Raw genomic sequence first — 15,897 nt, forward strand, 5'->3', positions numbered from 1 at the left:
TACAGTGCATGCGTTTGACAGGTTATTGATAGCTTGTAGTAGCTGCTATTTAGTAAACCTACAACTGCCACTAGTTTATTTTGGCAACTTAATCCACATTTTTTGTAATTAATGGTACGATACTTGCAAACTTTCTTCACTACACTACGATGAGCTTCATCAATATGATAATGGAATAATGCACTTTACATTCGTGCACTTCTAAATAATGTATAACTTCCTTCATGCTAAGTACAAGTACTGTATTTCATTATTTTACTAAGTGGAAATCTGTTTCAGGCACCGTAGGAATTACGTTAAGTATAACGGGAAGAAAACCAGTCTCAAACTCCAGTGAAGACTTGGAAGCAGCTGAGAGGAAGTATCAGTTTGATGTAAGTATGGTAGTGTGATCGCTCCTGGGAAAAAAAACTTGAACCCTCATATCTAAATATAAATGCATGATTTCTGAAAAACTGAAACTTTTTGTGAGGGCTGCATTTCTCGTGAATAACATCTTTTCCAATCCGAACCAAGAAGAGTGGAAACGGAGCAGAGTAATCCCAGATGAATAATACTTTAAAGAAAATTTATAGCGACTACAAGCTATTGTTCAGCAACAATAAGTGAACCTTTACAATGACGTTCATGTGGGCGCCTCAGATTCTGCAGACTATTTCATATGTCGGGTACTGGCCTACTTCAATAGCTTACAAATATATCAAAAATAGTACAATTCCGAGAGGTGCCGGTATCCTTTTGCGCAGTAATGGAGTAATTTTGTAGAAGGATTTTGAACAGGCTAGTCATCATATTTCTTAATATTAAATTTTAAGTTAATTTATGATTCTTTTTAAAAAAAAAACTCCAGTCGACAGTGGTAGGATCCAACCCAACGTGACAAAAACACACAAACTCAGAATAAAGTCTGTACTGGACTCTTGAGAACATTGAAGATGTCAGCCAAGGAGAGGAGTAACACGTATACAGCTCCTAGCATTAGTATATCTTTTCATTTTTCATATAGAACTTTTTGCTATGACTGAAATAGTATCTATGACGTGTAATAAGTTTATAAAACTTCTATATACATTTAAAAACTGTATAGCTACTGCGAGATTATAAGTTCATCAGTCATGTAGTCTATCTACGTTTTATTATGTGCATCAATGATACGTTTGAGGAAAGTGCGCTGGTAGTGACAACCGTTTGTCTTGATATTGACCAGGTTGGTCACTACGCACACCCTATCTTCAGCCAGGAGGGGGATTACCCGGCGGTGGTGCGTCAGAGGGTAGACGCTAACAGCGCAGCAGAGGGGCGTCCCCGCTCACGGTTGCCAACTTTCACTCAGGAAGAGATTGAGTACCTCAGAGGTAAATATGCACCCATTAGCAGCGTCATTTCCTTTAAAGCGGAATGTAGAACAACTCATGCTGTGATTTCTTCCACAGAACATAAAATTTAATGAGATTACTTTTTGCGTGTAGTTGCTCTAAGTTTGCACCTTCTTCTATATCTACATATATACTCCGCTAGCCACCAAGCGGTGTGTGGTGGAGGGTACTATTCACGCCAAAGTCATATTTCCTCCCCTCTGTTCCACTCACGGATCGCTCGAGGGAAAAACAACTGTCCGAACTCCTGAGTACGAGCGCTATTTTCCCTTATCTTTGAATGGTGATCATTGCGCGGTTTGAAAGTTAGAGGTAATAATATATGCTCTACATCCTTGGCGAAGATCGGGGTTTTGGAATTTAGTGAGCAGCCTCTTCCGTTTAACGCGTCGTCTATCTGCAAGTGTGTCCCACTTCAAACTTCCTGTTGTGTTGGCAGAAGAGCCAACACCGTGTTGCTAGAGGAGGCCGAAATGCACGCGTTTTAGCTCACGCCAGCTGGCGTGAGGAGGGAAGGACTATACTGACGTGAGGTCTGGAACAAGACAAGGAATTAGAATTCAGAAAGCGGACGTAATTACTTTGATACTTAACTTTAATCCATTAATGATGAACGTCGCGCTTGACGGCACATGATTCACAATATTATCTGTTAAGAATAGTAACTGAATATGGCGCCTTGCTGGGTCGTAGCAAATGACGTAGCTGATGGCTATGCTAAACTGTCGTCTCGGCAAATGAGAGCATATGTAGACAGTGAACCATCGCTAGCAAAGTCGGCTGTACAACTGGGGCGAGTGCTAGGGAGTCTCTAGACTAGACCTGCCGTGTGGCGGCGCTCGGTCTGCAATCACTGATAGTGACGACACTCAGGTCCGACGTATACTAACGGACCGCGGCCGATTTAAAGGCTACCACCATGGAAGTGTGGTGTCTGGCGGTGACACCACACTTTCTGTGAGATTTGCAGCGCTCTCGCGATGTCTAAATGTACCAGTCACGAATCTTGCCACTCTTCTTTGGACCTTCTCAATCTCTTAAATCAGACCCAACTGGTAAGGTTCCCATACAGGCGAACAATAAGACTGGACGAACCAACGTATTGTATGCAATTTCCTTTGTTGAAGGACTGCATCGCTTCAGGATTCTACCAATAAACCGCAATCTAGAGTTTGCCTTACCCGTTACTTGTGTAATCTGATCGTTCCATTTGAGATCATTTCGAATAGTCACACCCAGATTCTTGACGGACGTTACCGCTTCCAAAGACTGGGCATTTATTTTGTACTCGTACATTAATGGGGATTTTCGCTTTGTTATACGCATTAGGTTACACTTAATAATATTGAGAGATAACTGCTAGTCATTACACTACGCATTTATTTTCTGCAGATCCTCATTGATTTGTTTATTCTTCTTCTTCAACCTCTTCTTCTTTTTCTTCTTCTTCTTCTTCTTCTTCTCCATCCGTCTCTTTGGAATCAATAGCTATGCTTTCTCAGTATGAGTTGTTCTCAACGACAGTGTTCCACATTAATTGACTGTAGTATGACCTAAAGTATCAAAAAATAAAAGCACGTCACTGGACTGAATGTAAAACATACACTGATGAACTCGTCTAACAGCGTTTGGACCGCCTTTGCAACGTACCTCACAGCAGCAGTCCTGTGCGGTTCAAATGGCTCTGAGCACTATGGGACTTAACTTCTTAGGTAGTCAGTCCCCTAGACTTAGAACTACTTAAACCTAACTAACCTAAGGACATCACACACATCCATGCCCGAGGCAGGATTCGAACCTGCGACCGTAGCAGTCTCGCGGTTGCGGACTGCAGCGCCTAGAACCGCAAGGCCACCGCGGCCGGCGTCCTGTGCGGCATGGATTGTAAAAGTCCTCCAAAGTTTTCTGGAGGTATGTGGAAGCAGAGGTGGCATGATCCCTGCTAGCTCGTAGGTACAGAGCTGGCGCCCAATAGCGCCCCAGAAGTGTTCCACGAGGTTCAGACTAGGTGAATTTGTTGGTCAAGACATCTACCAGTTCACTATCATGCTCCTCAAAACCAGATGAGCATGATTCTGGCTGCTTGTCTGTAACATTTATCCTGCTGCAAGAGGCTGGCGCCCCCTGTGGAGACATCAGGCACGAAGCGATGAAGGTGATCCACAATAATGATCATGTAGTTCACACCTGTCATGGCCCCTTCGATTACTGCTACGAGTACCACGGAAGATCAGGTGAATATCCCCTGTAGCACTAAAGGCTATTTCCCTATATTAAAAATATGGTTCGGATTGTTGTTATTTTGTAATTAAAGGCCAAAAGTCATTAAATTCCAAGACTTGGTCACATGATCGAAAACGCACTGTTATTGCTGAAGCTCTGGTGACGTCACACGCCAGGAGTAACATGAAACTCTATTTGTGTTACGAGAGTGTTAGCCGTAGTTACTGGTACACATGTACATGAAATGTCTTCGCAGCTGCGAATATGAACAACCGTCAGCTGCATAATGGGATGACTTCAATGAAAATTTGAGCCGATATTTCCCACTTATCGCCAAGCGGTCGACCAACCCTCGGGCTACCTGAGCACGACTCACGGTGAGACCCAAACTTCGGTATGTCGTCAACCACACATCTACAACCTGTACTCGTACGTCCATTATGTGTACTCCTGTACAGGGGCGACATTTTACTGGAAAGTCACTTGCTCAGTGTCGGCAGGTAATTACGATACTTGACTGTTTCCCGGAAATCGTCTTAACTGGTTAATTATGTCATCGTATGTTCGGAACACGTTTATGTGATGCCGCTGACGTCACTGTCTAGTACTTCCGCTGCTTATTCACCTGTGTTACTCCGAATTATGATGCAATGTCCCTTGGAACATGCATCGTATGGAAGTTTCTAGTGTTTTTTTTTTTTCGTACGTTTTTGCAAACGGTGTAGTTATTTAGTGATGGAAAATGCGTTTCCAACTTCTAAGTAAAAGTGGAAAGGAATTTTGTGAAGACTGACTGCGGAATCCTTCGGAAAGTTGATGCGTTTATGCCCTCTTCGTTCTTCTAAACAACCCAGATAATCAAGTTCCGGAAATAAGAAACATGAAAACTGCATTGCATGGTGACTGGTAAGGAAGTACTGTGACACAGCAATAAGTTGCAGAATTATGTTAAAAGTGCGGGAATCTGGAACTGTGTTATTTGTTCCGACCACGCTAAAGGTTTTCCAAGGCTGCTTGTGAAAGCCTGCTCAATAAGACACGTTGGAAACATTTTCATTCAGAGGCTAGTTCTGGCAGTTAAAATTTGTAGTTGTTGCCAGAACGACTACTGTTTTCCAGGTACCTCTTTTCTCAGTTTTCAAATTTTCTGACAGCGTCCTAACACTCGTGGGGATCCGCAGAGCACCGTCGGCTTACATACTGCCATGTTCTGTTCCTCCGTGTCATTAATTTAAATCACCGGAAAATTAGCTCTACGAAATATGCAGTTTACGCAGTAGAACCTTGAAGTATCCATTATTTTACTGCATATGTAATTGATGCTGAAACACTGCGATCTAAAGCTGCTTAAGCAGGACCGACTTTCACTTTTTTATTACATTTCCTCGTCGGTTCCAAGCAGTGTTCAATTTTTCTCTTTGACAGAATCACACAACTTTACAACAGGTTAAATGAAACCTGTTGTAAGTGACAAATTACTGTCTTCAACGACTTGTTTGGGAAGTATAACGCGGTCGGAAGATGTTAAATGGTGTTCCAGAGTCATCTGAACGAGAGATACCTCACGCACGAAATACGGTTTCTTAACTCCAACTTTGTGATGTATCTCAAACTGACCAGGTGTAAAATGTAGTAAATGACAATTTTACTGAAATGTCATATAGAATTTAAAGTTCCTACATAACTGTATTACGAATAAAGTAAACTTAAAAAGACGTCAGTGAAGAGAAGAGGAGGGGAAAAGAAAAACAAACTTTCTCCGAAGGAGAATCGGTCTTGAAAATATTGCATTAGACTTTCAGCATGCTATTTATTAAGCTACAGGCTATAATGTGTTCATACAGATGATGATGATGTTGATGATTTTTGCTTTGTGGGGCGCCCAACTGCGCGGTCATCAGCGCCCGTGTTCATACAGAGTGTCTACTTACATCAAAATGATGCTTACAGAAATAAACTCACGTACTGAGCATTTGATCTTTATGAGCGAGTTGCTACCAAATTTTACTTATCTTCTCGTTCTTTGGAACGCTCAAAAGTAGTTTTTTTCAGGAGCTTTATACTGTAGATGTATTTGTTCAATGGGGTACTACCAACTCAAAATTCCAAAACAAGGCATCACTGCGAATAAGCAGCGGAAATACTAGAGAGTGACGTCACAGGCATCGCATAAGCGTGTTCTGAACGTACGATGACATAAATAACTAACCAGTTAAGACGATTTCCGGGAAACAGTCAAACACCCTATTGTGCCCACAGCGGCCAGTGTCCGTGGTATTTAACACTTTCAGTGCTAGTTTCGATGCTATTCTCAATCATTCCTTTGTAAATGCAAGTAGAGATTCAGGACTTGAGAATGCGCTTCCGACCCTGAAATTAGTCGGAAAACTTTTTGTATATGTGTTTCGTTACTATCGAACAATATGAGGCCACGTACTTCGTCCTTTGACATGCCTTCATTAGGAACGTTATTTGTAGTAGAAGAAAATGGATTCACAACGACATTCAAAGTACCGCGTCAGATTTGCCACAGGGCTGAATCTCCTCTCCCCCTAAGAAATGGAAAAATGAAACTGTTAAAATATACATCATGGGAGAGGAAAAACTGGAGGCAGATCGAAGGTATGATTCTGAAGCGTGAGTAAAGTAAGGTGTAGTACTGAACCTTCAAAGAATGATTCAAGAACACAATGAGCTCATCCGTTTTGGTACATTCTTCGTGAATTGAAATGAAGGTTGCTTTCAAAACTCCTCGACTTTTCATTTAAATCCACACTCTTGAGATAATCAAAATTTAAAAATAGAAGTAATGTCAGTGAACGTCAAGAAAAGAAATGAAATACTTACAGCATCCTATTTCGAGTTTAAAAAGTGGTGTTTATTCTATTTTCACATCCAAAAAGTTGAACTATTGCCCACGATTTTTGATTAAACAATATTCAGCCTACACTGCAGTTTTCCACTGCATTCGAATGAACTTTCAGGGGAAAACCAATAAAGATGAAGATGATATATGAGCATAAATATATATGTGAAATATGTATGTCTGTATGCTGCGAAGCCACGGGCAGAAAGCTTGTTTATTCAAGCTCCTTTATATGCCACTGGTGCCCAGTGACCATGACAGGTTCCACCTTGACTGCTTGTCTGATGTAGAAGAATGGTTTGAGAATGGGTCTAAGACCTGGAAACTAGTAGTAAAGAGAGAAATATAAATATAGAAAATAAATACAACAAACTCTAGGAATGGAACTGTTACTTCCAGAAACATGAAACTGCATTTGTCGCCACGAATTCTGTAACTGAGAGTGTTGTGTCTTGGAACACCTTCCACACTTCGTCTCTAGCTAATCTTGTAGTAGAAGCCAAATATCCTTTCCCACTCCATTTTGAAATAATAGCATACAATTTATGTAAGCTATAGCTTTTTTCTGAAATTGCAAAACTTACCTCCTGGAGTAAAGTTTCGTCTAAATGTGAATAACGGATTCAATGTACAACTTGATCGTATGCCTAAGTACAAACATTCTATTTAAATTTAAAAGCGTTGCAACCGAGAAAATCTTCCCAGTACTGTCTTGCATTATTAATCTGTTACGCACCAATAATCACTTGGAGAAATCAAATTGAGGAAAATTATTATCAACATTTTGAAACGGAAGCTATTGGCAGCCAGCACAGACTTCCACTTTCAAGGCAGGAAAAATTGTTAAGACATTAGAAAGACTCATTTCATTTGCAGAAATGTTCCATGATAGTGCACCTTCTGTTTCGAGGTACAAGATGGTGCACGGTCGACGACATGCAGTGTAACAGCCGACGCGTTATTCAACTACTTTCAGAAATGTACAGAATTTTAATCGCCATGAAACTCTGTAAACAAAGAATTAACAGTATCTTCCGAACAGCACTAATACATCATACAACACTTAAACTACCTATGCAAAGGTTGCACGAAACACAACCTCATGTCTCACAACAGCAGAAACAGTAGAGAGTGTCGGAAGCTTCTTCTGGCTGTTTCAAATGCGCATTTCTTTAACTGGTTTAAAATCAATCAGTGGATTGAAACATGGACGAGAAAACATCACGAGTTGCCTGGTACACTATCCTCCACGTACAACTGTTTCCCCCAACTTCATTTTCAGTGCTGCCTATCTTTGCAATGCGATGTTAACGTAATTATTGTATTTTACAACATTAATAACTGACAATAAAACTGCAGGCTTCATGACAGTGTGAACCATTTCATATTTTTATATGTGGAACAGTTCAAAATCAGGATGTCCAAATCACTGCAAGTGTTATTAAATTATGGCATGCCCCTCGTTCGTTTTCTTCAGCGTTTACTCAGCCTATGGGAAGATGCACTAATGACGGATGTTTGGAATTTCCTGCAACTGGAAACTGTTTTCGGATTACATCTTTCGCCAGACGCCCTTCGTGGCGCCACAAACGTCAGTCACCCTAAGATAGGGACGATGTGTGTACCACTACTTTGGAAAATGTACTGATATTGTGAAGTGTGCTTTCATATTACAGCTCTTCCGGTGTCGTGTTTTGGAGGTGCAGTTAATCTTCAGAAAAGTGTGGAAAGCCGCCTGAAATCGACCGTTAGGTTTTTGGGTGTACTGGAGCAACAGCCTTTCATCAAGCGCGTGGAATACCCCTGTCCCACAAGTCAACCTCCTGCGCATTAAGTTCGACAAGGCTCTCGAATTACTCAGGTCCATTTCACAGAGTGCTGTGTGTAGCTGTATTGAGTTTTAATTCCACTGCGTTCATCAATGGAGCATAGGAGGAAAATATATACATGGCTCTGTACGAGCTGTTGTTAATATCATTTTATCTTTACTGTCATTAGGGAAGTTAAACGTTGGGTGTAGAAGATTCTGTTGTTAAATTCTACCCATATTCAAACTGCCCAGTAACTATTCACGAGACACTTTCATACATATGAATACGTTCAGCGCGACGTGTAGGTCCAAACTGGCGTGGGTCCATGACGGCGGCACACCTTCATAGCATAACACCGGCCTCCTAACGCGGACTCTGACCGCATGGAGCTGCTAGCGTGTAGCCCGGAGCGCGCGGTCAAAGTGATGTTTCAGCTTATTACCTGGCGGAATTTTGGCGTGAGAGGTATTTCCAAACGATAATTCGGAAGAGGGTAGAGTTGTGCACCTTCGCAGCAGCTGAATGGTTGCTGGTTCTCAGGATTCAAGGTATTTAGAGGATACTTCTAGCAAGCGTCGAACGGAATTACTTTTCAAAATGGTGGATTACGTTAGAGGATTTAGTGTAGGGTCTCTGTAAGCAGCACTTGAAATTCATTTTAAGACTTTGAGAAGTGATTTGTCTCATGTTGTTTTACACAGAATCAAGTCCAAAATGTGACTGCCATCCACAGTTTTACTTATAATTTAAGACTGTTAACAATTTATTTCGCCTACCAATTGAATGACGTGAGAGCTCAGCCACAAAAACAACCGCGAAACGAGGTGAAAAGTTTTGCGGTAATTTTATGAGGTAACAGCTGCGTTCCTCGTAGATTTGGTAAACTTTCAGCATAGTTTCAGGATATCTTAAAACTATTATCTTACCTCGTTTTAAGAGGGCTGAAAGTGCCATTTCAAAAGTGCTTGCATGATTTACAGAATTAAGTTAGTGTTGTGTACATACTTCCGCATAGTCAGCACATACACAATTTTCCCACTAGAGCGCGCTCCGCTAAGCACAACAGCGCAGGCGCAGTGCTCATCCGTCTCTGCACTACGAGATGGCGCTGCCGTAGAGACGGACCAAATTCTGCTTCCGCCGATCCGCGTATTAATGTGTAACGCAGCCAATGAGATTGCTGCTAACGTAGAACCTTTTCTCCTCATGGATCACACTCGCGCAGTGATACATGAATGTGCGAGGTATTATAACGGGTGTACAGACCTCCGATTAGTCAGTCGGCATTAGTCTGTACCAGTCTGCATTAGTCTGTACCAGTCTGTAGTCAAGTTTCAGTCTGCGCCTAATAAGATTACCAAATTCCTGTACATAGCCATGAAGATAAATGTATAGACACTTTTGTCAAGTATCAGAGATATATGTGAGAATAAGATTAACGTACCAATACCAAAGGAACTTCAGATTGTCAATTGTAAATAGGGTCCAGAACCAAGTTAAGTAATTTTTATGGTTGTTATTATTTTAATAAATGTGTGGGAAAATTAATCAAGTTCTGTTTAAAGTTGGTCACCATCAGTCTGCTACTCTAAGCGTGCAAGTGGCATTTCTATCGTCTGACCTAACGGCAGAAGATAAACACGCCACGATAAGACCACGAGACATATTGCTGACACTCACCTACTTCGTTAGAGCGACAAGTCAAATAATCTGATGGTCTGTGTACCGAAGGTCTTACAGTACGCAGACCACAGTTAGTGATTTTATTATTTGTAGATATGTTTAAAAGTCCGGAAAATGTGTTCATCTATCAGAAATGAAACTCTGTTGCAGGTGCATCTGACTTTTTTGGAGTGAATCATTATTTAACGAGCTATGTGAAACCAAGCGACTTTTGGAGTTCTCCATCCAAATGGCACGACGCTGGTGTCGTCAGTGTCAATATTGGGGTAAGTAAGCTGTAGAAGTCCGGCACAGCGTTTCCAGCCGTGGTTTGGGCGATTTGTAATTTTAAGTGGTGTTCGGTGTTGGCTCAGTTGAAATATGTTACGTACTGAAATTTCGTCTTAACACCTGTCGTCGATATGTTACGACGTCACATCTACGGAACAGTACAGACGCTGAACAGACAACACATTATGACCACGTTCTCAATAGTGCGTGGGACCACCTTCGGAACACAAAACAACAGTGGTTCTGGGTCGCCTGCTTTCGACTGGTCCTTGGACGTCTACGTACAAATCACGGAAATATCGTGAACTACGGTTTGTGGGCGCAAAGCTGGCGTCAGAAAACGTCGCAGGCGTCCTCCATTTCGATCAGACGAATTAGACGGCCAAGTTATCGACGTGTGTTGACTGTCTTGCTCCTCGAAGCACTGAAACACTGTTCTGGCCTCATGATATGGACAGTTATCTTACTGGAAGATGCCGTCGCCGTTGGGGGAAGACATCAAACGTGAAGGGATGCAGATTGTCCGCAGTAATGTTCAGGTAGTTTGCAGCAGTGACAATGGAGGAGGAGGAGGAGGAGACTAGTGTTTAACGTCCCGTCGACAACGAGGTCATTAGAGACGGAGCGCAAGCTCGGGTGAGGGAAGGATGGGGAATGAAATCGGCCGTGCCCTTTCAAAGGAACCATCCCGGCATTTGCCTGAAGCGATTTAGGGAAAACACGGAAAACCTAAATCAGGTTGGCCGGAGACGGGATTGAACCGTCGTCCTCCCGAATGCGAGTCCAGTGTGCTAACCACTGCACCGCCTCGCTCGGTCAGTGACAATGCTTTCGCTTACTACGACATATCGATTTGAAGCCCTGGCTGGTGCTCTCCATATCATAATACACACATCAAGAAAAGTTATACATCACCCTGGTTCCCAGAACTCCTGGAGATAGACGTTGACTGTGGATGTTGTATCACAGACACAGTCCCTTTGACTGTTCAGAATTGTCACTAAACCCGCCCAAAGATGTAAACATCCTTGAATGAGCAGCGCCTATTAGACGGAGGGGGTCCGATAGTCGGTCGGTTCTAGTCATTCCACCAGGAAGATGGTACGCGGCTCGTGTTGTCTGTAGTTCAACCATGCCTAGACGGTCAATACATGGAGGAGATACAGAGAGACAGGAACTGTTGTTGACATGCCTCGTGGAAGGCACCGTAACGGCTGTACGATACGTGAATGCCATCCTCCGACCGATAGTGCAACCATATCAGCAGCATATTAGCGAGGCATTCGTGTTCATGGACGACAATTCGCGCCCCCATCGTGCACATCTTGTGAATGACTTCCTTCAGGATAACAACATCGCTCGACTAGAGTGGCCAGCACGTTCTCCAGACATGAACCCTATCAAAAATGCCTGGGATGCATTGAAAAGGCCTGTTTATGGACGACTTGACCCACCAACCACTCTGAGGGATCTACGTCGGATCGACGTTGAGGAGTGGGTCAATCTGGACCAACAGTGCCTTGATGAACTTGTGGATAGTATGCCACGACGAATACAGACATGCATCAATGCAAGAGGACGTGCTACTGGGTATTAGAGGTGCCGGTGTGTACAGCAATCTGGACCACCACCTCTGAAGATCTCGCTGTATGGTGGTACAATATGCAATGTGTGGTTTTCATGAGCAAAAAATATGGCGGAAATGATGGTTATGTTGATCTCTATTCCAATTTTCTGTACAGGTTTCGGAACTCTCGGAACCGAGGTGATGCAAAACTTTTTTTTGATGTGTGTACTACCGAAATCGGCCTACGTTAGTAGGGCGCTGTGTCTTTAGAATAGCCGTTCTCCTGCATGACAGTGAATCCAAATACGAGCGTCAATCTGTAGCCTATGAGTCATCATTTCCATCGATCCACGCTTCACTCCCGACGATACGGTGAACAAAATTTCAGAAAAATGGCTGTTCAAAAAGAAGTAATTAAAGCGCTCCAACCAAATAACATTACGCCAGAGGAAAACGATGAAAACCAGTGCATGAAGCTCACAGTTTTTATCTATTTTATTGAAAGAAAATAACCTATCAGACCGGTAAGATTTTACAGAAATGTAACATCAGATGTCAGGTCAAGCCATCAGATTGGGAAAGGATAAACGTTCTTCCTTGTCGGTATGTGGGGCATGCAAAATTACTTGTAAGTGTGATGAGTCAGCATTGGAATTAAAAAGAGAAGTGTAAATATGCCTTTGAAGTAAAACAAAAGTTTTTGTCTACTAGGGAAAGGAGAAAGATCAGCTGTAGCAGAACACGCTCTTCAGGCTGGAAACCATGATGGTAAATTTTCCGAGACAAAATTTTATCTACATTGACGAACTATAATCGACAGTTATACAAGGTGTTCATAAACTCCCGTTACAAACTTCTAGGACTTGTAGAAGAAACTGAGTACGTAATAAGAGGGTCACTCCAAAAGAAATGCACACTACTTTTTTTTAAATCCATTATTCTACATGTTTGAAAGTTTTACAGTGTGTAGATACATCCTTTAGGAACAATATTTTCATTTTTCCGCATAATTTCCATCCCTCTCAACTGCCTTACGCCATCTTGGAACCAGCGCCTGTATATCCACACGGTAAAATTCTGGACCAATTTGTTGGAGCGACTGTTTGGCAGCGTGCACAAGGAAGTCATCATCTTCAAACCTTGTTGCATGAAGAGAGTCTTTCTGTTTCCCAAAGAGATGATAGTCACATGGAGCCAGGTCAGGACTATAAGGCGGGTGTTTCAGTGTTGTCCATCCCAGTTTTGTGATCGCTTCCATGGTTTTTTGACTGATATGTGGCCGTGCATTGTTGTGCAACAGCAAAACATCCTACTTTTGCCGATTTGGTCGAAAATGACTCAGTCGAGCTTGAAGTTTCTACAGTGTCATCACATATGCATCAGAATTTATGGTGGTTCCACTTGGCATGATGTCCACAAGCAAGAGTCCTTCGGAATCGAAAAACATCACAAGCAGGAATGATGTATCTACACACTGTAAAACTTTCACACATGCGGAATGACAACAGTATTTTTACAAAAGTAGTGTGCATTTCTTTTGGAGTGACCCTCGTATTTAGAATAGGAACCCATGTCGGACACGTTATCCAACTACGCTACGGAGCGTCAAATTTATAAGCACCGGCGCCTGTAAACGTATGTATATAAAGGGTGATTCCGTGATGATGTTAAGACTTATAAGGATGATGTAGACGGATGAATGTATCAATTTGAGTTATGGGTCCCTGTACCGAAAACGAATGAGTCGACAACTACAAGCGAAAATCGTACTGATATCTCTGACAGTGGAATATATGTACCGGTGTTTTTGTTACTAAGACTGTAGGGTAGGGAACTTCCAGAGGTGGTAGTATGGACCAAAACAAGAGAAAATGTCCGTTAAACAAGGGCTCTAAGATGCACAGCTGAGAAGCCATGAGCACTTGTTCATCTTCGCTAGAGCGTAACACATCTCCTCTATAGAACAAATGCTCACAGCTCTCAACGAATGCATTTCAGAGCCCATGTTTACTGCACATTTTTTCTTGTTTTGATCCCTACTGACCCCTCTGGAAGTTGCCTATCCTACAGTCTTGGCAACAACAACACCGGTACATATATTCCACTGTCAGAGGTATCAGTACGGTTTCCGCTTATAGTTGTCGACTCATTCGTTTTCGCTGTAGGGACTCATAACTCAAAGTGATACATATATACTTCTCCCTGATACTGCAAAGCTTGTAACATCATCACGGAAATACCCCTTGTACACATACATACATTTCAAGCGCCGCGCCTGACGCTCTGTAGCGTCGCTGGATGACGTTTCCGGTCAATGGTTCATATGAGAAATACTATGTACGCACTTCCCTTCAAAAGTCCTAGAAGTCTGTAACGGGAATTTCCGCACACCACGTGTACAGAAGCCCTCTAAAAACAGGGCGCAACGGATATAAGTGCAGATATTTTTATATGCTTTAATATGTACTCACATTATTTTGCTGGTTATTTTTTCTCTGCACCGGACAGTCTTCCCACAAACACGTCACAAACTCTACGACCCGATCTTTTCTGCACCGTCGAAATCGCATCATTAAATGGACTACAGCCGTCAGTACATACTAAAGACTAACAACTGTGCATCCACGCGTCCAACATCTCTTCTGCTGCCCAGGGGAAAATATGCGTTAATGGTCTTCTTGCCACATATACTTGGAGGTACCAACCAGCCTAAAACATAGCTATACTTATTAGTCTGCAAATAAAATAAATACCGATGTAATGTTTTTCAATACCGAGTGCTCAGTGAGCAATAAAAAGTCTGCACTTACATCCATTACACCCTGTATACAAACACGGCGACAACTCAGATTTCACAGAAAGGAAGAAGCCATGAAACTTAGTGATGTATGGACAGCGGATCTCCAGTATCTATTGATAAGTTTTATCTTTGTCAGTCCAAAGTTCCATAATTAAGTTTTATGTTTGACTAGGATTATCTTTGCCTATCATGTGTAAATCTTTACCGCAGCTCCTTCGCGTGATATTCATATAGCTCTCCATTGGCCGACTGGCCAGTCGCCAAGACTCAGGAGAACCAGGAGTACCTCTGATGATGTTCAACGTAGCTCTGTACAAATAGTGTGGAGCGAAAAAGTTTCATGGACGACGATCATACAACCCATAAGACTGCACCAACAACAAAGACAACCGCTCATGAAAGCCTCCATTGTACGGTGTTGATAAATCCAACAAGTTTCACACCGAGCAGTTCACTAGTAGAGGCTGATGCACGTGGTGAAATAGAGCGGCTGTTATTAATATATGAAAAGGTCTAGAGTGTGAGTCAAGCGGCCGGGGATGGTGATGAAGATGCGGGTGCTTGTAGTGAGGCTATGAGCATTACGTACACAAGCACCTGTCTGATATCACACCTGTGGAAAAATTTGAAGCATCCAGTGGCCTTTCCGATAAAGCCAGACGCAGAATGTGAAGGCCGTGTAAAGTTGTAGATCTGGAGGGGGACAGATATCACCCTCATTGGATAACGGAGAAGCAACGAGACACTCCTTCATATAAATTCCGAATGGTTCCCTGATGAACATTCCAGCATTCTTATTAGAATCACGTACCAAAATCATCAAGTAGGTGTATCCACACTGAAGTCCCAAAGAAACTGGTATAGGCTTGCTTATTCAAATACAGAGATATCTACACAGGCAGAATACGGCGCTGCGTTCGGCAGCGCCTATATAATAAAGATAAGTGTCTGGCGCAATTGTTAGATCGGTTACTGCTGCTGCAATGGTAGAATATCAACATTTAAGTGAGTTTGAGCGTGGTGTTATAAACGGCGCTCGAGGTAGCGATGAAGTGGGGATTTTCCCATACGATCATTTCGCGAGTGTACCGTGAATATCAGGAATCCGGGAAAACGTCAAATCTCCGACATCGCTGCGACCGGAAAAAGATCCAGCAAGAATGGGACCAACGACGACTGAAGAGAATCGTTCAACGTGACAGGACTACAACCCTTCCTCAAACTGCTGCAGATTTCAATGCTGAGCCATCAACCATTCAACGAAACATCATTCATATTGGCTTTCGCAGCCTCTTGCTCCC

At 42.5% G+C, this 15,897-nt stretch overlaps 1 protein-coding gene across 1 annotated transcript in view; it reads left to right on the forward strand.

The window, feature by feature from the left end:
- LOC124805389 (myrosinase 1-like) overlaps positions 1–15,897 on the forward strand; it is a 47,296-nt gene that overhangs the window by 24,813 nt on the left and 6,586 nt on the right. The window contains exons 6-8 of the mRNA XM_047265951.1: positions 280–374; positions 1,208–1,355; positions 10,110–10,225. Of these exons, the coding sequence (XP_047121907.1) occupies positions 280–374; positions 1,208–1,355; positions 10,110–10,225 (359 nt within the window). The remainder of the gene's footprint in view (positions 1–279; positions 375–1,207; positions 1,356–10,109; positions 10,226–15,897) is intronic.

This window comes from Schistocerca piceifrons, chromosome 7, assembly GCF_021461385.2.
Source record: "Schistocerca piceifrons isolate TAMUIC-IGC-003096 chromosome 7, iqSchPice1.1, whole genome shotgun sequence".
Taxonomy (NCBI): domain Eukaryota; kingdom Metazoa; phylum Arthropoda; class Insecta; order Orthoptera; family Acrididae; genus Schistocerca; species Schistocerca piceifrons.